The sequence below is a fragment of the Emydura macquarii genome, unplaced genomic scaffold (genome assembly GCF_026122565.2).
Source record: "Emydura macquarii macquarii isolate MOO-44397 ecotype Brisbane River unplaced genomic scaffold, CSIRO-AGI_Emac_v2 contig_1230, whole genome shotgun sequence".
NCBI classification, from domain to species: domain Eukaryota; kingdom Metazoa; phylum Chordata; order Testudines; family Chelidae; genus Emydura; species Emydura macquarii.
In genome coordinates, this window is record NW_027131367.1 from 2,308,677 (window position 1) to 2,329,260 (window position 20,584).

Here is a 20,584-nt window from a genome sequence, read left to right on the forward strand (position 1 = left end):
CCCAAATGTTGTTTGCCTAAATCTAGAGCAGGAACTCTCCTCAATCCTGTCCAGCCCCCAGGGGCAAGGCAAGGGCACTGTGGGCTAGAAAACTGAATTCTCTCCTCCCCCTCTGCCAGCCCAGCTCTCCTAAGCCAAGTTACTAAGCGTTGCCCTGCCCAGGAGGAGCACACGGCCCGCCCGGGCCCCCAGCCCACCCGGGGCAATGAGGGGCAGAGCAGACTTGTTTAAAAACTTTATTATTGGCCCGATGCTCTTTGACACACATGCTGGGAGCTGTATGGAAATCAGCACTGATAAAAAAATACAGCCAGGATGACCCGTATTGATAAAATGCACAATGGACGAGCCTGCCTCGACCCCCCTGTGGCCTCATGCTGCGCGCTGGAGGCAGCTGCTTTTGACCCTATAGACCAAACCCTGGGCCTTCCCCAGAGCTGACAATGAATTAATGGTGCCGGCCTAGCAAGGGCTGCTCCCAGCGCAGGCATGGGCGAGCCTCCCACAGCCGGCGCTGGCAGCAGGGGCTCAGGCGGGGCCTTGACATGCCCAGCGGTGTGCAACACTTACCTCGGGCAGGAAGAAACGGTAACACGCTGACTCCCTCCCTCCCACCCACCGCCGCCCTGGGCAGGGACTGAGCGCCTGGGACGCTGCTTGGTCTGGGCATAGGAAAGTTTCTTCTTCCATGCTCCCCTTCATGTGCTGTGGCTGGGCTTTCAGCGCCCTCACCCCAAAACAGTTACCTACCGCAGCCCCCTGGGCGGTGACCTGTGGGGTACAGAACAGGCCAAGGCCGGGGGGGGTGGGGGTCTCAAGGATGATGCAGCTGGAGGGGCAATGGCCTTTTGAGAAAAACGCTGCCGGGAGGGTTCAAAATACTTCCTGCTCAAAAGGCATAGAGGCAGAGAGAGCAGCTCCCCAGTGTAACGCGCCAGCGGTGCGTGCAGCTGAAGTGGGGTCACACTGCAGCAAGGGCTTTTTAGCTCTTCTTCCGCGTGCCTCTACTCTGGGCTAACACTGAAGTGCCGTGGGCGGCCCAGACGCCGCGTAGGGGAGGGCGGCAGATGCCTTGAAGGCTGGGGCCCATCAGCCGGGCTAGGAGATGAGGCCTTGTCACTTACATGCTGCTGACAGCACAACAATGCGCTTGCTTCGCTGTCATCACTGCTTTAAGCCCGCCCCAAGTCATTGCACTGCCCTTAGCTGCTCCAGCCCTGATGAATATTTAAGAGCTGCACATGGCAAGACCTTCTGCTGAAGTAAAGGGGCCACAAGCGATGCTAACTGCTGCTGCTTCGTTTCTCTGGTTGGCCTCCTACGTCTCGCCACACGCGCGGCACCCAGCGGTGACTGCGCCAATTCACGCCCGCAGCGTGCCCCGGAGTGCAGTAAGCTGCTCCAGGGGAGCACGGTGAGGCCACTGGAGCCTGTCACATGCCGTTACCTTTGTGTTTCCAAATGGCTGCTGGCCTTTGTGGCGCTACGGCTAGCCACTGCCTGGAGCTGGTGCTCCTGACACAGCTTCCTGACTCTCGTGGGGCATGAAAAACATCTGGGAGCTGCACAGCTGCAATTGGCTCGAGAATTCGTTGGCTGTGGCCAGGAAAGGGGTCAGCGGTAAGAGAGCTGCCCCACGAGGCGCAAACTGTCTGTTCCCCCCCACAGCAGAGGTGGCCACAGCCCCTGGGACTCAGCCCAGGCGGGCGCAAGGCGACAGAGCAGGGCCTTGCCGTCACCACTGGTGCAGCGGGAGGATGCCAAGGCCTCGGGCACCCCCATCTGAGCCCCCCATGGTGGGTGTGCAGGGCCATAACTGCACGTCCCGCCCCGCCCAAGGAACAGGCACCCATGGGCATCTATGTAACGGAAGGGGCTGGCTGCACCCGCTGGGCTGGCTGGGGCGCGCTTCAATCAGGGCGTCAGGCAAAGTACATGAGGCACTTGCAGCCTCACCACCCACGCCAAGGGCAGGCCCTGCCCGTCCCCAGGCCCGCCCTGGCGCTAAGCAGGGTCTGTGCCCACATTCTAGATCTGCCCACGCCACTGGAACGGGGGCCACCTTAGACCCCACATCACCAGCTGGACGCTCCCGCCTCACCACGCAACACAGGCTGCTCCGCCTGCCTACGTCGGCAAACCGACAGGTCATGCAACGACGTGCAATGACAGCGCAGCCAGGCGCTGCTGCAGGCAAAAAGCCAGCGGCTGGCGCGTTGGGGGTCCGGAGAGGGGTGCTGGTTAAAGTGCTTTTCAGTGACACGCACGCGGCCATGCAAGCCGTTGTCTTTGCTGGCACTTGGCGGCACTGAGCATGGCCCCACTTTAGCTGCCGCTTAATTGCTGCCAAACGCAGCCCACGGTCACAATAAAACACAAACAGCCACACCCCAGCCCAGCTCAGCATTTGGTCTATAGGGCCAAAAGGAAACAAACCCCTGGCTTGGCGGCGTCTCTTTGCTCCATTTCGGCTCGGTTCCCGCAGGAAGTCGGAACTGCACAATTATCCTAAGCCTCAAACTAATAAAAAGACCCCACCAGAGCCCTGGCCCCTCGATAAACTCGTGACATCTCTTTGGCAACAATAACTTACATCGCACTGGAGTTAGAGCAGGCGCCAGCAGCTTTGTGGTTTGGTTTTACAAAAACAGCACAGCTGGCAGCTCTCCTCCTCCCCTCCCACCCAGCCCTGCCCAATCCCCCCTTAGGGCCACACATGCCACCTCCCTGCAGCACACGGCGCCCAGCCCTCCGGACACGCACCGCCTGCTGGCGTTTAGTGCAAAAACTGCCACTGAAGGCTGCACCCATTGGCACCGAGATGCCCCACGGCCAGGTGCAGATGCGCTGTGTGAGCAGGCGGGGGGGGGGGGCCCTGCTGTGTATCGACCCCCACCAGGGATGAGACGGGTCCAGAGACTTAGCACTTTACAGGCATTAAGGCTGCCAGCCTCACATCACCTCCTCCAAGGCAGGGCAAGCGTTTGGGGACACTGAGGCTCACAGAGGAGTCAAGGGCTCATCTGTCCACGCTGGGAGCGCCCGGCTCCCAGCCACGCCCGGCCCTTAGGCCCAGCCCATTCTACGTAGCGACAGTGCTGGGCAGGCATGTCGCACTGGGGAGGGCACGGACACTGGCAGGGCCCCACGCAGTGAGGACACAACTGGCGACGATGGGGGGCACGTTAGCCTACAGCAGGGAGCTGAGAGAAAAGGTCAACCTGCCCTTCCTGGGCGGTGCCCAGCTCCGGGGGGGCTCTTACCAGACGCCCTGCAGGAGAGCCGGAGATCGGATGCAAAGGGCAAGCGCTGTTAGCAAGAGCGTTCTGGAAAAGTAAACCACAGAGAAAGCAATGTCAAGAGCTGCGGCTAAGCGCTGGTAACCAGCAGAGGGAGTGGCGCCGTTCAGGGGGGGTTGGACGCCACCCCGGCCTTCTCCCCTGCGTGTCCCAAGCCGAGGCACATGGGCTACCTCTCTGTCCCGACCGGCCTGAGCCCTCCATGCCCAGGCAGCCCTAGCGGAGGGGTGCTTGAGTGAGCCTAAACACCCAGCAGGACGACCATCCCCACCAAAGGGCAGCGCCCTGCAACCAAACGCCCATGCAGCCGAGCGTGTGGGCGGCCTGCCCCCTCCCAGCTATGGCCATGAATGCGCAGGAATGCCAAGTTCCTTACATGTGGGGGGAGCCTGGCGAGCACAGGAACGGGGGGGGCGCCGTCACAGAGCGCTGAGGCTGGACGCGTCTCAGGAATGCCGGGGAGGGGCAAGAAGCCACGAGGAGTGAGCTGTTGGGTCGCGAAATGGCCACGGTGGAGACTCAGTGATGTTAGCAAGGTCACGGCGCTATCCTGTAAATGCTATAATTTATATATGTATATTTATACACGCCCACGGTCGTCACCAACCACCTCGCTGCAGCGCCACCGGGCGCGAGTCCGGCTAGCAGCCCACAAAACCCTTCCGATAAAATCTGCCTAGAAAAATAGAGCGAGGTCCCAGGAGCCCACGGGCTGTGCCCGGCTCCTGTCCTTCGTCCTCTCTCCTTGGCCCCGAGGGCGACACCAACACCAGGCGAAGTCCAGGCGACCACGGGGGCTGGCTCATTCTCTGGCGCCATCTTCGTTGCTGCCTGGAAGAGAGAGATGGAAGAGGCAGCGCTAGGGCGAGACGGGGCTAGCCCGGTGGCTGGGCTCAGCACCTACGCAGCCAACCCCCAGGCATGGCCGTGTCACCGCAACAGACCGGGTGGCACCAAGCCTCCCTCGGGGGCTCACGGACTGGGGCAGAGAGGCTGAAGTCATGGGGCCAACGTTTCAGGACACAAGCCCAGCTGACCACAGGTGAGCTGAGCTGCCCAGCTACGTGCTGGGCAGCATGGCCCCGGCACGCATCAGAGCTAATGGTACTTGGTACCGGTGCAGTCCGATGTCAGCTCACTGAGCCACACAGCACCCAGCACGGTGGGCACACCCACGCCGGACATGGGGAAACTGGGGCACGGAGGGTGATGTAACTAACCCACGGTCACTCAGCAAGTCAGTGGCAGCAATGGCTGTAGAACCCGGGAGTCCTGGCTCCCCAGCCAGTGTATTTCGGCCCTAAGCCTGCAGTACGGCTATACAGGGTTTGGAGAGGGACTTGCCTGAGGCCAAGAAGGGCATCCGTATCAGCCTTTGCGTGGAACTTGGGAGTTCATGGCTCCCTTTCTGGGTCCACCCTCCCTCCCCCCACTCTGCTTCTTGTAACGGATCACAAGGCCCCCCCCATACGGGGCCGGGCTGCGGGCAGCCCCCAGTCCTGCACAGCATGCTAGCTAGAGCAGCGCGAAACCAGCTGGCTACAAGCCTCATCATGCACAGCTCCCAGCCCTCACCTCCGACTGCCTCGATGGCCGAGTCCGACACGTGCGTGATGGAGAACCTGGACAGTGGCGCAGGCGACACGCTGAACCGGGAGAACTGGAGCGGCAGCCCCTGCTTCTGGACTGGGTCCATCGAGGGGAGGCTGGGGACGGGCACCACCGTCAGCGAGGACATGAGGGACGACTTCACTGGCATGAGCGGAAAGTCATCGTCCCACTCGAATCCACCACCTGGAGCAGACGACCACAGAGACACATCAGGGAGCGGGCCCAGCGCCACCATGCCCATTCCTCAGCCTGACGGCCCTCGGCGGGACCGGGTGTGACCCACTCCCTTCCTCCCCCCGCTGGCAGGCCCTGGCACACAGCTCCCACTGTACTCCAAGGGGATCTCCTGTGCCGTCCCCGGGGCCTCGTGCTGAGGCTCACAGCGCCCGGGGGTCAGGCCGGGAGGGGGCAGGCTGGCGGTGCTGGGAGAGGTGCCTATGACCAGAATCACTGGCCGCTACCCAGCTGGGTCCCTGAGCCTCCCTCCCCAGCGCTGGGTGTGCTGCCCACCACAAGCCCTCACTCTCTTCGGAGGCGTGCCCGTCCAAGGGGTTGTCAGACGCGCTCGCTCTGTCCGCCGGGCTGGGGGGGCCGGTGCCGCTGCTTTGTACAGGCTGCGGCGAAGGCTCCGTGACCTCTGGGAACAGCTGGTCGCCGAGCTCCCGCGTCGGGCTTTCCTGGACAGTAAAAGACACCTTGGAAAATCCCCCCATCCAGAGACGCAGCCGGGAGGCAGGCAGTGGCAGTGCTGCCAGCCCCGATACTTCAGCCTGTGCGCCCCCCCCGGTGTCACCAGAGCCTCCCAGCTCTTCTGGGCTGGGATGTGGAGGTTTGGTGGGGATGGGTCCCTGGGATGCCCCCCCCCAGTTGGTGCCTGTCGGCCGCCCTCCTGAGCTCCCGGCTCGCAGAGGCAGCCACTCGGCCCCAGGGCCGCTCACCTGGTCGAAGAGGTAGACGGTGACGTCGTCGTAGAAGGACACGGCCTTCTTCTTCCGCTCCAGGTCCTCGCAGAAGGCCTGGGACAGCAGGCCGGGCATCTTGAGGAGGCTGCGCAGGTTCCGGGCGCTATGGCTCTCAGCCACCACGATGGGCACGGTGGCCGGCTCATCCTCGCTCTCCTCACTCAGCTCCTGGATGCTGTAGCAGCGCAGCTCCTCGTCCGACTCGTCGCTGTCCTCCGTGTCCTCCTCGTCCTCGGGGCCGGGCGGCTGCAGCTCTGCCCCGGCCTGCTGCAGGGAGGGGTCCAGGGACGGCTGTGGACCTGCAGCTGGAGACAGTTCTTGGGCGGGATCCCTGCCAGAACCGGCCTGTGCTTCCCCTTTCGGGCCCAGCCGCACCTCGGGCTCATCAGACTCGGAGCTGGGGGCCGCAGCCTCTCTCAGCGGCCCTGAAAGCCCATCCTGCACGGGCTCTTCTCCACCAGCTTCGGCCAGGCCCAGTCCGCCTGGGCCCTCCGGGCTCGCTACCACAGGAGACAGAAGGAAGGGCTTGGACGGCACAGACCCAGCTGGGACGCTGGAGACCGCAGGACACTCGCCCCAGGTTGTATCTCTGGAGCTGTCCAAGTCCAGCCTGTGGCCTGCGGTTCTCTCCTCAGCCCCGGCGGCAGCGTCTGGCTCCTGTGGTGAGCGGGCAGCCGGGGCGCTCCCTTCCCCAGAGCTCAGCGCTTCGCCTGCCATTGGGAAGCCTACGCCAGAAGCACCAGCCCCAGTGGTGCAAGCCGCTCCCTGAGGGCTGTCAGGGGTGTCGTCGAGCTGCGGCGGCTCCCCTCCATCGCTGTTTAGGCTCAGGGCTCTTCCCAGGACCGGCGCATCCGGCTGCAAGCACCCCGCCTCCCTGTCCTGGGATTCAGACCCATCGCTGTCCTCATCCTCCTTCAGGTACCGCTCGGCTTCGGTATCGTAGTCTGAGAAGTAGGCTGAGTCGCGGTGCGGGTTCTTCTCACTCAGGCCATGCAGCTCTGCGCTGAAGGACGAGGAGAGATGCATCTCAGAGACCACACCATCCCCTTCTCCCCCAGCCAGGCCTACAGGCGACTTCCCCAGGTGGGTGAAAGCCTCTGGCTCCCTGGAATCATGTGGCTCCTTTAGGACGAACTCCGGGGACTCGTAGTTCTCGGTGTCATAGCCGCTGTCCAGGGCCTTGGGCTGGTTGGAGGGGACATAGGTAGAGGGGCTGAAGATTTCGCAGGAGCTGGCTGTGGACGGGATGTCGAGGGATTCCAGGGAGTCCGGCGTCCCCACCTGCTTCTGGAGAGACTTGAAGGACGGGGTCACGTCCACTCGTTCCACGTAGTCTCCGGAGAAGTCAGTGAAGACGCCGGACGTGAGCTCCGCGGTATCTTCGTCGCTGCAGTCGTCCATGTCTGGGAAGCTGGTGCTGGAGAAGGTCTTGTCTGGGGTTCGGTCCAGGTCACTGGTGACGCTCTTCCCGCTGTCCATGGTGATGTCTCCGGGCACCTGGCCGGCTGCCTCGGAGGCCTCTGAAGGCAGCTGGGTGCAGGCTGCACAAGGGTTGCCCTCTGTGTGGGCACATGAGACAGCCCACTCCTCCAGATCTAAGGGGAGGGCTGCCTCCTCTGTCGGCGCGGGGGTGCTCTCAGATGGCTGGCAAGCCACCGCGGCCTCGGCATGCCCCATATCAACAGGCCCTGGTGGTTCAATGCCCCTTGGCTGGGGCATCTGGGCATGGGGATTCCCCTCCCCTTTCTCGGATTGTCTTGGTGCCATGCTGGCCTCCTGCAGGCACCGCTGGGCTGCTCCCCCGCTGCAGGAGTCTGGGGGGAGCTCTGCGCTGGAGGCACGTCGTGCACCGCGGACGCCTGCCAACGCTGCGTCTGCCAGATGGTCGAAGGCGGGCAAATTGCCGCTCTCCCAGTCTCCCAGGCCTTGCGGGGAGGAGGAGGAGGAGGAGGAGGAGGAAGAGTTCTCTGTGCTGGGCAGGGTCTTGCGGAAGCTCTGGTCCTTGCTGAGGGGCTGGTCCTGCAGCGCTAGCTGGAAGTCCTTGGCCAGCAGGATGTCCCGCAGCTCAGCCTTGTCGCGTGGCACGGAGCCCAGGGGCTCAGCCATGAGTCCCCGGAAGGTGATCATGTGGCGGTAACACCAGCTGTCATTGGCAGGGGGCTCGCAGGGCGGCGGGGGGCAGCTGCCCACGTTGTTGTTGGCTGAGCTGTTGGACGTCCAGTGCTGCATCGGCACCACGGCACCCGCTTCCTCCGGGAACAGCTCGCCCCCGCGCTCCCCGCCCCTGCACCGCGGGCTGCTGCACGGGCTCTCCTCGCCCAGCTCCAGCGTGACGCAGTCCAGCCTGGAGCCCTGAGCCCTGCCCGCCACCCTCTGCCCCACACACTCCAGCAGCCTCCCCGCCAAGGGGGCTGGGTGGGGCTCCTCGCAGCCAGGGGGGCCGTGGGCAGAGTTCACGGAGGGGGAGATGCCCAGGGGGTCCTCAAAGATGTTCTTCTGGAAGCCGGGGACCCGCCACTCCGTGCTGCCAGCCTCCAAGGGCTCCTCCAGCAGGCAGCGGTCGGTGCCATCCCCCGGGGGCGGCTGGCAATAGGGGGGCTCCTTGCCGCGGCAGTGGTAGGGGTAGTAATCGGGGTGCTCCCAAGAGCCCTCGCGGGAGGGGGCGTGGCCCAGCAGGGGCTCCATGGTCAGGGAGACGGCGGGGCTGCTGTCCGAGTCGTACGCGTTCCTGCCGTGGCGGAAGGCCGTGGCCGGGGAGCCGTGCTCCGCGTCGGGGCTGTAGGAGCACATGGCTAAGTCCAGCTCGGCGCTGCCGTCCAGGGGCTCTTCGATGCGGATGTAGTACTCGCTGCCGAGCGAGGGGCTGCGGGCGCCCAGGACGGGCACCACGCCGGGGCCGGGCAGGCTGGAGCAGCTCTGCTGCTCGCACTCGTAGCAGGAGGGCGAGACGCCGAGGCTCAGTCGGCCCATGGAGCTGGCCGGGTAGTACAAGTCCTGGTAGTGGGCGGCGCTGCCGGGGCTCAGGCCTCCGGCGGGCACCTGGAAGCGCTCAGCCTTGCTGGGCTCCCACTTGTACTCGAAGTTGAGGCCGTGGCTGGTCTCCATGACAGTCAGGACGTCGTCGCCGTCCGAGTGGAAGCCTTCGGTGGAGAACTGCTCCAGCAGCGGGAAGGAGGAGACCTCGGCGCCGGGGTGGCGGCTGCTGGAGCTGCCGTTGGGCTTCATGGAGTTCCAGCGCCTCTCGAACTCCTCCTCGGCCTCCGTCGCCCCCTTGGCACACAGGTAGGAGAGCAGCAGGTGCACCTCTTCCGCCGTCGGCCTCTGCTCGGGCAGCAGCCAGCAGAACTGCATCACCTCGTACCTGCGACACAGAAGGACGCTGGAGTCCGTCCCAGCACCGCACCCGCGTCTGCACGCTCCCCGGCCCCCCTCTCCCTGCCAGCCCCAGCCGGAAGGCGACTTTCCACCAGCCGGTGAGAGGGCAGCCGGGCACATGCCACCCCCTTCGCCTGCACACGGCGCCGCCCCACGCGTTATGACTCACAGCTTAGCAGGACGGCCCCCACTCAGCACAGATGGCACCGCCCCCGCCCCCCCCCAGTGCCTCCCTGCCCAGAGCCAGCCCAGGAGAGAGGAGCTGGCAAGGGACAGGAGCGTGCACACCCAGGAGCGCGCTCGGCAAGCACCTTGCGCGGGGTCTAGGAGGCAGGTGGAAAGCTGCCACCCGCCGGCGGCACCTGGCAGCCCACCCCACCTCCCCCGGCCTGCACCCCAGTGCCCGCGGGGCGCCCCTCACCAGCGCTCCAACAGCAACAGCTTCAGGTGGGGCTTGGGCAGTTTGAGCTGCTGCTCCTTGATGGCGTAGGTGAGCACCTGCCGGTCGGAGTAGCGGCGGTAGGGCTGGTCACCCAGTTCAAAGAGCTCCCAGATCGTCACGCCCAGGGACCTGCGAGGACAGGAGCATCAGCGTGGGCCTGCCGCAGAGAGGAAAGGCCCAGGGACGGATGGGCCCCACCCAGCCCCACTGACCCGGGCAAGACCCGCCTGGAGTGCGGGAGAGAGGCCAGCGCCCCGCCGCTCTCCCTGCCAGGGGCCGAGGCCAGGCACAGGGACGGTACCAAGCCCTCGTGGCTCTCCCGCCCTGGAGGTCCGAGCCCGGCTGGGATCCATGCAGGAGCAGCAGCCCTGCCCTGCCCCCTACGCTCCACTCCAGGGACTCAGGGCCTGACACATCCTGAGCAGGGACACGGCCCCAACTCACCCCCACGCGCTGGCTGAGGGCACGGCCTGAGTCACTCGCCCACGGGCGGGGGGCTGGGGGAGGGCAGGCTCTGGCGGCCCGGCACGGGCCCCGCCCGGGCCCCGCGCTCACCAGACGTTGCTGGATTTGGTCTGATCCACCACCAGCAGGTTGCCGTGCACCTCGTCGATGAGCTCGGGCGCGATCCAGCGCAGCGGCACCCACAGCTGGTCGGCCGTCACGAAGTAATCCTCCTGCCAAGCGTGCGGGGTCAGCGCGAGAAGAGAACGTCAAACCTACGCGCAAGGGACCAGCACGCCCGGGTGTCACAGCGGCACCCCCCCGGCCCCTCCTCCCAGCCCCCGCCCAGCTCTACCCCCCCAGTCCCCTCCCTTTCCCCTTCTCCCCGGCCCCCGCCCAGATCCTCTTTCCCCACTATACCCCTCCTCTTTCCCTGCAGCCCCCTGCCTCCCCCGGCTCCATCCGCCTCCCCGTCCAGCACCACCATCTCTCGACCACCATCCCCAGCCCTTTCCACTGCCTCTCCTCCAACACCCCCGTCACCGCCCCCCATCTTCCCACCTCCCCTCTGCCTCACTCCCCAACCTCTGTCCCTCGCCCTGCCAGTTCCCCCCCCAGCTCCCCGCTGGCCCCTCCCCACCCCGCACTGCCCCCTCTTCCCAGCAATTCAAATCCCGCAGGGCAGCAGAGCCCCCGAAGGCTGCAGCAGACGGTGAATCCCAGCCCAGCAACCAGCCCGAAGGGACCCAGCAGGCCAAGGCCCGGCCCAGGACTTCCAAATTCACCAAAGCCCCCAGCCCTGCCAGGGTCCCTACGTGCGACCCCAGCTCCCCAGTCTGCCACGGGTCCCTGAGCCCAGGTGGCATTGGTGGCTCTGCCAGGAGGGGGGCCCGCGAGCAGGCCGTCCCGCAGAGGCTGGATGCCGATGGGCGCAGGGTCACGCCCCGAGCCGCCCCCCACGCAGGCCCAGACTTACTTTGTACTTGCAGTGAGACAGGCCGTAGTCTCCGATTTTGACGGTCAGGTCAGCGGTGAGTAAGCAGTTCCGCAAAGCTAGGTCACTAGACAAAGGAAATGCACAGCTGCTGTTACACAACCCCCAGCGCGCTGGGTGTGGTGTGGGGAGCTCACACGTGGGGCTGAGCCACAGCCGGTTGGCGCGGGAGGGGGGGGCAGGAATGGCCAGAGGGGCCTGAACAAGCCCCGGGGGGAGACGGAGGAGGGGAACTCTCAGGATTCTGGATTTGAACCCGTTCCACCGGGGGGCAGGGTGAGTCGGGTCCAGACGTCGGCTAAGCAGACGGAGCCAGCAGGGATCAGAGTGTCTGTATCTCCCTGGCCTTGGCAGCGCGTTCCAACAATGACCCACCAAACGCTGCCGGGAAGCCTAAGCCTCCAGCCGCCTCGGTCCATCCGTCCGTCCGTCCATCACAGCCTCAGCCATGCAGAATGGAGCTGGCCCGGCAGCCCTACCTCTGCCATTTCCATCTGGGCGGCCAGGCCACACACGTGTAGACGTGGGCGTGTGCGGATACGTGGGTGGTGTATCTGCGTGACCCAGGCAGGCCCCGTGCTGCGTTAGCGCCCGCCGGGCACGGATCGTGGGCCGCACAGCCTTCCGCCTTGCAGGGGGCAGGTTCAAGTCCAGCCCAGCTCAGCGGGGATTAAAAGTCGTCCTGACTGCGGGATGATTTGGCAGGTCTCAGCTCCAGCTCAGGTCACACACGCGCTGCCACGCTCTGCGCCGACCGGCAGGCTCAGCGGAGGGGCCCAGGAGTGAATGGGCTGGGAGAACTGAACTGCCCCGGGGACCGCAGACCCTCCCCGCCCACTGGGGCAGGACAGCGTCTGCCCTGTAGAGACCCAGAGGGCTCTGTTCACCCACACGAAACAGAGCCAGGAACTAGATCTGCCGAGGCACGGAGCAGCCAGCGGCGGTGGGCAGCGCTGATCCCCGGTGGGAGGCAGAGGGAGTGAGGCAGGCGAGCAGGATCCGACGGCCCCAGAAGCCAGTGCTCGCCCTCTTCAACAAAATCACTGATGCTGGAGTCTCCGTGTGCAACTCACTCAGCACCAGGATATTGTTGGGGAGGAGAAGCCAGACGGCGGCGGGCGGCCAAGGTGCGAGACGAGGAACCCCGGAGTCCTGGGGAAGCACGCCACGCTGGGGCGGGCACGGAAAACTACAGGCTGTAGGGCAAGTCGCATGCGACCCTCCCCACCCCCCAGCCTGGGGACCAGACCCACCCCCATCCCATGCCCACCCCAGACATGCCAGGCTGAGGACCAGACATGCCCCCAACCCCACTTCCCCTTCCCCCCACACTAGGCTGGACACCCCCGGACACTGCCCCCCCCAGTGTGTCAGGCTGAGGACTGGACACCTTCCCTCCCCCCCACTCCGGCAGCCCACCAGTAACCACACTTCCTGCCTGGCCCACAGCCGCATTTGCTCCTCTGGCGCCAGGGGGCCGAGGGGGTCGTGGGAAGCGCCTTCACGACAGTCTCGGCTCACAGGCGGGGCCCAGGGGCGGCGTGGTCCCCGCAAACCTGGGGGTGTCACCTGAGGGGGCCTGAGCCTTGGTGATGGAGCCCCCCCAGCTCTGGTCCCCACCCCAGCGTCTTGCTCCCCTCCTTTCCCAGGGCATGTGCCCCGAAAGGAGCTCACACGGGCCGGGGGTGCTGGTGGGCGGGCAACACTCAGGGCCCAGCGGGGCATTGCCCCAGGGAGTTGAGGGGAGGGTTGGTGGTGCCCCCTCCCCCGCGGCGTAGGGCTGTCTGTCCACCTGGCGGGCAGGCAACGGCCCAGCCTTACCTGTGCACATAGTGGTTCCTGTGCAGGTGTAGTGTGCCGCAGGCCACGTCGCAGGCCATTCTCTGCAGGGTGAGGGGATCGGGGGCCATGGAGTCGGCCACCTGGCAGCTCCGCAGGTAGCCCTTCAGGTCGCCCTGGCGGGAGAGCGGCAGACATCATCGTCCCTGTGCCATGGCCCAGCCCGTGGCGTCGGGGTCTCTGTGCCCCTCCCCACTCGTGGCCCCAGCCCGGCCTTCCCTGGGGAGGTCGCGAGGGCCCCACGCTCAGTCAGAAAGGGGGGAGCAGCCGGGAGCTGCAGTAAGTGCATCAGGGCAGGAGGGGGCATCGGGGCAAAGGACGAGCTGGGGCAGAGCAGAGGGCTCTGGGGAGGGGGGGTCATGGCACAGGGCACAGATGCCCAGCAACACTCCACATGGGGGTCTGGAAAACCCAGTAAGGCTGGGGCTGCCTCAGGCAGATCCACTGCCCCGCTGCGCCCCCCAGCTGCCCTGCAGGAACCGCATCGCCCGACGCCCCAACCGCACGAGAAGCCTGCCAGCACTGGATGCTACACGGCCCCCCATTTACGGCCTGGGCCTTGCGCTGCCTTCAGGGATCGGCCGTGGCTGGGAGCCGACACACAGGACTCTGCGGAGCCAGGCCCCCGAGACAAGCCCCGCTCGGGAAGACCCCAGCCCTGTTCTCTCGTGGCCCGGAGACTCACTGAACGTGCTAAGGAACAAGGGGCAGGCCTCCGCCCCCCATGGCACCACCCTGGCCTTAGCCCACGCCGTGCAGCTCAGCCAAGGAGACGAACCAGCCCTGAAGCTGTGGGGAGCTGAGGTTTCACCCAGGCAGGGGGGCGAGGGGGACCCAGCGCTCAGTCGAGGCCTGACTAACCTGCGCTGGACCCGGCGTTCGCTGCTGAGCCCCCCTAGACGCCAGGGGAACCTGTGGGGCGCTGGGCCAGCCCCAGCATGGGGAAGCAGAGGCAAGAGCCGAGGGACAAGCACGCGACTCACCAGCGGGCAGAACTCCATGACTAGCAGGTAGGGTGTCACCTCGGCGCACTGGGCCAGGCACTGCAGGAGGTTCGTGTGCTGGAGAGCCCTGTGCAGGGAGGGGGAGAGCAACGGAGAAGATCTGAAACCGGGGAAGCGGGCTTGGGACAATTTACCAGCCAGGGGCTGCGGGTCGAGGCTGAGGTAGGTCCCGTGACCAGCTCAGCTGAGACAGAAACCTTTTCCCAGAGCTTTGTCCTTTTCACACGGCCGCACGATGAGTCACTGCGGGGCAGCAAGGAACTCTCTGTGACCCGCCCCATGCCAAGATCTCCCGGGCAGAGCACAAAGGGGTACCGGGACGTGCCAGCCGCCCCAACGGGACCCACAACAATAGGGTGTTTGTTCATCTCTCAGTGTGAGGTTGACGCTAATCCCAGCCCACCGCCCCAGTTCTCTGGACGCTTCTTAATCCCAACCCGCAGCCCCCCAGCTAGTCCGGGCCCGCTCCTCTCCCCCGTATGCACACAGCTCCATCGATGCCCCTCAATCCTGACTTGCAGCCCCCCCCAACTAGCACCTGTGGGAGCAGAGTGCCAGAGGCTTTGGCTCTGCGCTGGGGGGGGGGGAGGGACCCAGTCCTGGGGCCATCCCCAGAGCCCTTCCCTGGGGCGCGGGAGCTGCTCCCTTGTGTGGCGGGGGCTGGCAGCGGCCGGGGCAGCACCTACCTGTACGGCTGGGCTTCCTCCAGGAACTGCATCTGGTCCTGCACGCTGGCGCTCACCTTCAGCTCCTTCACCACCACCTGCGTGCTGCTGAGTCCCAGGTTCACCTCCCCCAGGAACACCTAGGGGCGGCAGCGCCCGTCAGCCCTGCGCCCCCGCGCCCCACGGCGTTCCCTCCCCGCCCTGCCCGTCATTGAGCCCGCCTCCCCTTATGAGGAGCACACCCGTCCCCTCCCTGCCCCTGCGTCCCCACATCCTGCCCCCGGCACATCCCCCCGCCCCCCAGAGACTGGTTCCCCTCGCCCTGCGGGGGCACATTCCCCTCCCGGACCTGGCACCCACCTCCCCAGTCCCCCCTTCTCCGTTTCCAAGGCTTCCTGCCCCCGCCCATCGGCCCCAGAGCGCAGCACGGCCGCAGCCCCCACTCAGCACAGTGGGGAGGGGACGGCAGAGCCACAGAGGGTCCTGAAGGTTCCCGCACCACGGCTGGGGGCGAGAGGCTGAGCTGCCCCGGCGGGTGAGACGAGATGGTGCAGCCGGTGCTCAGACACTCAACCACCCGCACAGCTGCAGGGCGAACCCCAGCCTGAGCTAGCGTCCCTCGGGGGAGCCCGTCCCTGGCACAGCCCGCCCCCAGACCGACCATGAGAGGGACATGCTCACCTTCCCAAACCAGCCATGGCCGATCTCCTTCAGGTAGAGGAGGCTGTGCCGACCCAGATCCGTGGACTTGAGCAGCTGCACTGTAAGAGAGCATATCCAGCTAGCTGGGCGTCAGCGCAGCCGGCAGCCCACCCTGCCTGCCTGCCCAGGTTACCCGTCTCCCAGCCATGCCAGCTCGCCCCCTCCTGCTGTTCGGTGCCAGGCCCCGGGCAGCCCCATGGCTGTTGTCCGTCGGTCCTGCAGCGCTGTCCCCTGGGCTCTGGCAAGCTGTGAGTTCAGGCCCGTTTCGACAGTGTTATCCCTGGCACAGTGGGTACTGGGGGGGCTCCAGCCCCTCACACCCTGCGCCCCCGGGAGGGCAGCAGGTGTTAGTCGCGGCCCCTTCGTGTCCAGGAGCCGCTCCCAGCTGGCGTTCCCCACCATGGGCTCCAGCCGTTTGCAGCTGAGCTCCCAAGCCAAGCGGCTCTCCCCGAGGGGGGTGACCCCCCCTCAGGAACCCGCAGTCAGACAGGAGGCGTGGGGTGAAGTCAGAGCGAGCTGGCGCCCTGCGTCCCAGGCTGGAGTCGGGGCGGCTCCAGGGCATCTGGCATTTAGCCCCCCCCCAATCCTCCCGCCCATCCCTGCCCCGCGCTTGCTCACTCCCTCCCCCCCCGCCAGAATCCCAGCATTCCAGCCCCATGGACCCACGGAGGGCAGCAATGGTCCCATTGTTGGGCAGCAGCGCGCTGCCCTGCACCGCCCCGGCCACGCCGGACACTGCGGCCATTGTCCGGGGCCCCGGGGAGACCGGCCTGGGCAGCACCCAGCACAGCAGGGCCGGGGGAGTGGGGGGGCGGCTTCTCTATGGCAGCGTTTGTTGGCGCCTCGCCCTGCCCTGCGAGCTCAGAATTCCTCTCCCACTCGCAGGCCTATTTACCACGGCCGGGGGGGCAGAGCGAGGGGAAGGAATTTGGGGCACGCAGCCGGCCGTGGGATGGGATCAGCGAGCGCCTGTGTCTCCAGGGGCCTGTGCCGGAGCAGCCCTGCCCAGCGTGCCCTGCCTGCCCAGGGGCCGAGTTCCCCCTCCAGCCAGGCAGGGCTGGTGCAGAGGTTTTCCCCTTCCCCACTCTGCCCAGCTCTGCTCGGAGCCCCCTCAGCACCAGGGCTGGTCAACCCAGGCTGCTCCCCTGCATGGCTCTGGAGCGAAGGCCTGGGGGATGCCGGTCAAAGGGGGGCTCCAGGCCAGGGGACAGGCCCCCACAGCCGGCTGCCATCCTGCTAATAGGCCAAGACCAGCGCCTCCCAGGGCATGTCTGGGCACGTGTTACCCCTGTGCCCTCGCTGTGAGAGCTTCCCCCCAAAAGCAACCCTTTATCCCATGCATGTCCACCTGACGGTGCCGCTGAGCCCTGGGCCAGGGTGCCAGAGTCACGGCCAGGATGCCACCATCCCCACCCCGGCAGGACAGTCCCCCTAGTTAGCCCCAGCCAACTCCGCTCCCCTGGGCCGGGGCTGCAGGCGGCCGTCTCCAGCCACCCATCAAAGAACGGGGAGGGCGCAGGTAATAGCGCCCAGCGACTCCAGGGAGTGTCCTGGGAGCCAGCCATGGGAAGGGGGCACCAGCCGCGGTCACAGCGTCTCTGCCTCCCTCCCCAGTGGCCTGCAGCCCCGAGCAGAGACGGCTCCTTCCCAGCTTTACACGGGTGCCCATGGTGTGTACATGGCAGTGTTGATCAGGATGTGCAGCGCTGTCCTGGCAGGGAGAAGCCACGAGGACACCCAGGGAGCCGCAGGATTCAAAGCTGCAATGCGCTCCGGGACTGCCCCACGGCACAGCTTACCCGAGCGCCCCGGCTGCTTCGCCATGGGAAGAGACACCTCGGTGAGGGGCAGGATGTAAACCTCGGGGCCATTCTGCGCGGCCGGGGAGCTCTGCACCGAGAGCTCGGTCACGTAATCTTCTCCCTCGGCATTCTCGAACTCCTGGCCCGGGCACAAGCAGAGGGCAGGGGGTCAGGAGGGCAGACGTGGGCCTCCATTTGTGCCAGGGGGCAAAAGCTGCTTGAGCTCTGGCACTTCTTTCCTCACAAATGGAGGCCTGGGCAGACGTGCGCACAGACCACAGAGCTGAGCATGCCCCATGCACCCCCTGCTCCCCACAGCATGCCACGGAGCTGGCAGAGCCGTGGGGAGCCCTGCGCACCTCGCTTCTCTCCCTTCCGGTCTCTCTCAGCCCCCGTTCAGAGGCCCAACCCAGCCCCATAGCCCTGCCCTCTCTGCAGCCCACTGGGTGCCCTTCCTTCACTCGGCTGTGCTCCCCAGACAGCCCTTCGGGCCTGCCGGCTGCCTCCGCAATCACACAGCACCCAGCGAGCATCTCCCCTGCCCTGCCCGGCCCACCACTGGCCTCATGGCGCCCAGGAGCCCCGCTGCCATGCCACGTCCGGGGCTCCTGCCTGGCTGGACCCGCTGGGCCACGGGGCAGCGTCCGAGCTGTGGACGGACACACACAGGGACCCGCTCCCCAGGGCTCCCTGTGCGGCACCCCCAGACCCACCGGCACCCCCGGCTGGGATCACAGCACACACGCCAGCCGGGCTGGGACCCCCCTCCCTTATATCCAGCCCCACAGTCAGGCTGGGACCCCCTCCCCACATCCTCCCACCCCCAGCCCGGCTGGGACCCCCAGTTTGAAGCACTTACCTTGAAGCCAATGTCTCCCTTCTTGCAGCACAGACAGGCCAACATGAGGAAGATGAAGGTGAAGAGCCCAGAGAAGGAAAGCGCCACCACAGCGAGCGAGGAGGACCACGAGAGCTCGCTAAGGGGGGTGCCGCCTGCAGGGAGACAATCGGGGGGGGGGAGGGTTTAGGGGGCAGACGACAAACAGAGCGCGAGGAGGCAGCAAAACCCCCAGCTCAGGCCTCCGGGTCCCGACACAGCCGCTGTGTCCCCTTGCTGCATGCAGCGCCCCCTCGGCTTCCGAGCCGGCCCCAGAGAGTTGCCCCAGGCCAGCCGGCTGAGGGCCAGGCTCGAAGCAGACTACCCCAAACGCCGCCCAGGAGGGAGCAGGAAACGAGGGAGACGCCACATTGTCCACACTGCCCACAGGGTGGCACTGCCACACCGCAGACGGGCCAATTTCTCTAGGACCGACCCCCCACCTGGCCAACGGGGCCCAGGCACCGCTGCCTGCTCAGCACCAGCTGGGGAAGGACTTAAAGAGAGCAACTGAACCGAGAACCACTCATTTCCTTGCAAGGAAAGAAAAAGAACCAGCCGAAGCCCCCGGCTGACGCGCCGAAATCAGGGGGCAGGAGACACTTTTCCACGTGAAAGGTCCGATTTGCCATTTGGGGCCAGTTAATAGAACCCTTGAGACAGCCGTTAACTGGCTTCCTAAATCCTCGGCGAGCAGCGCCTGCGTGTTCACGCATGTGCACGTCTGTGTGTGTGTGTGTGTGTGTGTGTGTGTGTGCATGCATGTGCCCTCCTGTGTGCGCACGCCTGTGTGTCTGTCTGCACTTGTGTCCATGTGCGTGCACACACGTGCGTGTGCCCCGCCTGGGTGTGTGCCCACCCGCCCCTCTGTGTGCACCCGCCCGCGTGTCTGTGCATGTGCGTCTGTGCACCGCACCGCACTGCACACACAAACACACCTCAGCGCTCTCATCCCGGGCCTAGCCGGAAGGCACAGCAGTTACATCGGCTCTACACCGTTGCCATGACAATCACTCAGAGATTCCAGGCCAGAAGGGACCACTGTGATCATCCAGCCCAGTCTCCTGCCTCGCACAGGCCCGAGGCCTGCCCTGAAAGGATTCTCAGAGCAGATCTGTGTGGTGTCACAGCCCAGCTTGATTTCCACCACGACTCGATAAACTGGTAATCCATCGCTGCTCCCAGTCTGGAAGCCCTGCAGTTTGCCAACCTCGCATTTTAATTTTTACTGACATGAAGATCTGAAGCTAATTTTTTTGTTTTTACTGACACGGTAAACGTGTTACTGACATCACTAAAAATACCATAAACAACACAATAATGTCACAAAAGCGTGTACTCCCTGGCGCTATTCTGTACACAGGAATGTGGATTTACGCAGTCGTTTTAGCTGCAGTTCATTGATCAGTTGGGTTCTTTGGGCATATGGGATAATAGAAAACAGGAAATTGATCAAGGCACGGTCTGTGTCGTTTTATGATACAAGAAGTGATTCTCAATGACAACAATCAATGTCAAAACACAACATGCTTTATTGCTACCCAATTATATGGACATTTTCATTGATTTACGGATTTACGGACAGTGTTAAAATTGAACATTTTTTTACTTACTGTCCGTAAATTTACAGGGAGGCAGCCGATATTTCTATGATCTGTCACGTCCTCTCGGATCCTGCTTTCACACTGCCAAGGAATTCCAACAAGAGCTGTTTCCCAGAGGATGAAGCAAGCGCCAGACATGGCTCCCTGCACCACTAGGGGCCAGAGCCTATCCTACATGGCACCAAAATCTTGGTCTACAAGGCAGTTGTCATCCGCACCCACCTTTACGGGTGTGAGATCCGGGTGATGGTCACCTACAGACGCCATCTCATGCTGGAGCGGTTCCAGCAGCGCTGCCTGAGGAGGATTCTCAGGATCAGGCGGGAAGACCGACGCAAGACCTTCAGCGCTCTCTCTGCAGCCAACATCAGCCGTGTAGACGCGCAGGTCATGAAACACCAGCATGAAACACCAGCTGGCCTGTACGTATGTCTGACACTGGCCTCCCGAAGCAAGTCCTCTTCTCTCAGTGAAGTCAGGGAAGAAGGGCTTGCAGAGGGCAGCAGAAGCGCTTCGAAGACACACTGAAAGTACCCCTTAAATGGGTGCTATCAACCCAACACATGGGGAGGGCTTGGCGCAGAACAGACCACAGTGGCACCATACCACATCTACCACGCTACAGCCCGTTCTGAGGAGACAGAGACACGGCAAAGGAGGAAAGAAAGGACACAACATCAACCAACTACTATGTCTCCTCCAAGATGACACCTGTCACCTCTGTGGGAAAATCTGCAGGGCACAAACTGGGCTCTTTAGCCACCTAAAAATCCACCAATGACCCCTGTGTGCCGACATCATCCTTGTATCGAGGGATAGCTGAAGACGACATGGCCTGAAATGGGCTGGGTCCTGCACGCCCCCAAGCCGTCCCCCCATCTCTATTTGCAGCGTCAAGTTCATCCAGCAGCCCCCTGGCTTCTGCAGGGTCCATGTGGGGTGCTCTCAGTGAAGGATCACTTTG

At 64.7% G+C, this 20,584-nt stretch overlaps 1 protein-coding gene across 3 annotated transcripts in view; it reads right to left on the reverse strand.

The window, feature by feature from the left end:
- Positions 1–3,852: 3,852 nt before the first annotated feature.
- The window catches only part of AATK (apoptosis associated tyrosine kinase), a 46,331-nt gene continuing 29,599 nt past the window's right edge, over positions 3,853–20,584 (reverse strand). For all 3 annotated transcript variants that reach the window (XM_067547247.1, XM_067547245.1, XM_067547244.1), the window contains 13 exons: positions 17,999–18,132; positions 17,137–17,278; positions 15,317–15,396; positions 14,657–14,775; positions 13,950–14,037; positions 12,949–13,082; positions 11,110–11,194; positions 10,245–10,366; positions 9,669–9,818; positions 5,849–9,233; positions 5,434–5,587; positions 4,875–5,093; positions 3,853–4,130 (listed from right to left, as the gene is read on the reverse strand). In XM_067547247.1, the coding sequence (XP_067403348.1) occupies positions 4,102–4,130; positions 4,875–5,093; positions 5,434–5,587; positions 5,849–9,233; positions 9,669–9,818; positions 10,245–10,366; positions 11,110–11,194; positions 12,949–13,082; positions 13,950–14,037; positions 14,657–14,775; positions 15,317–15,396; positions 17,137–17,278; positions 17,999–18,043 (4,752 nt within the window). In that variant the 5' untranslated portion in view covers positions 18,044–18,132 and the 3' untranslated portion in view covers positions 3,853–4,101. The remainder of the gene's footprint in view (positions 4,131–4,874; positions 5,094–5,433; positions 5,588–5,848; positions 9,234–9,668; positions 9,819–10,244; positions 10,367–11,109; positions 11,195–12,948; positions 13,083–13,949; positions 14,038–14,656; positions 14,776–15,316; positions 15,397–17,136; positions 17,279–17,998; positions 18,133–20,584) is intronic.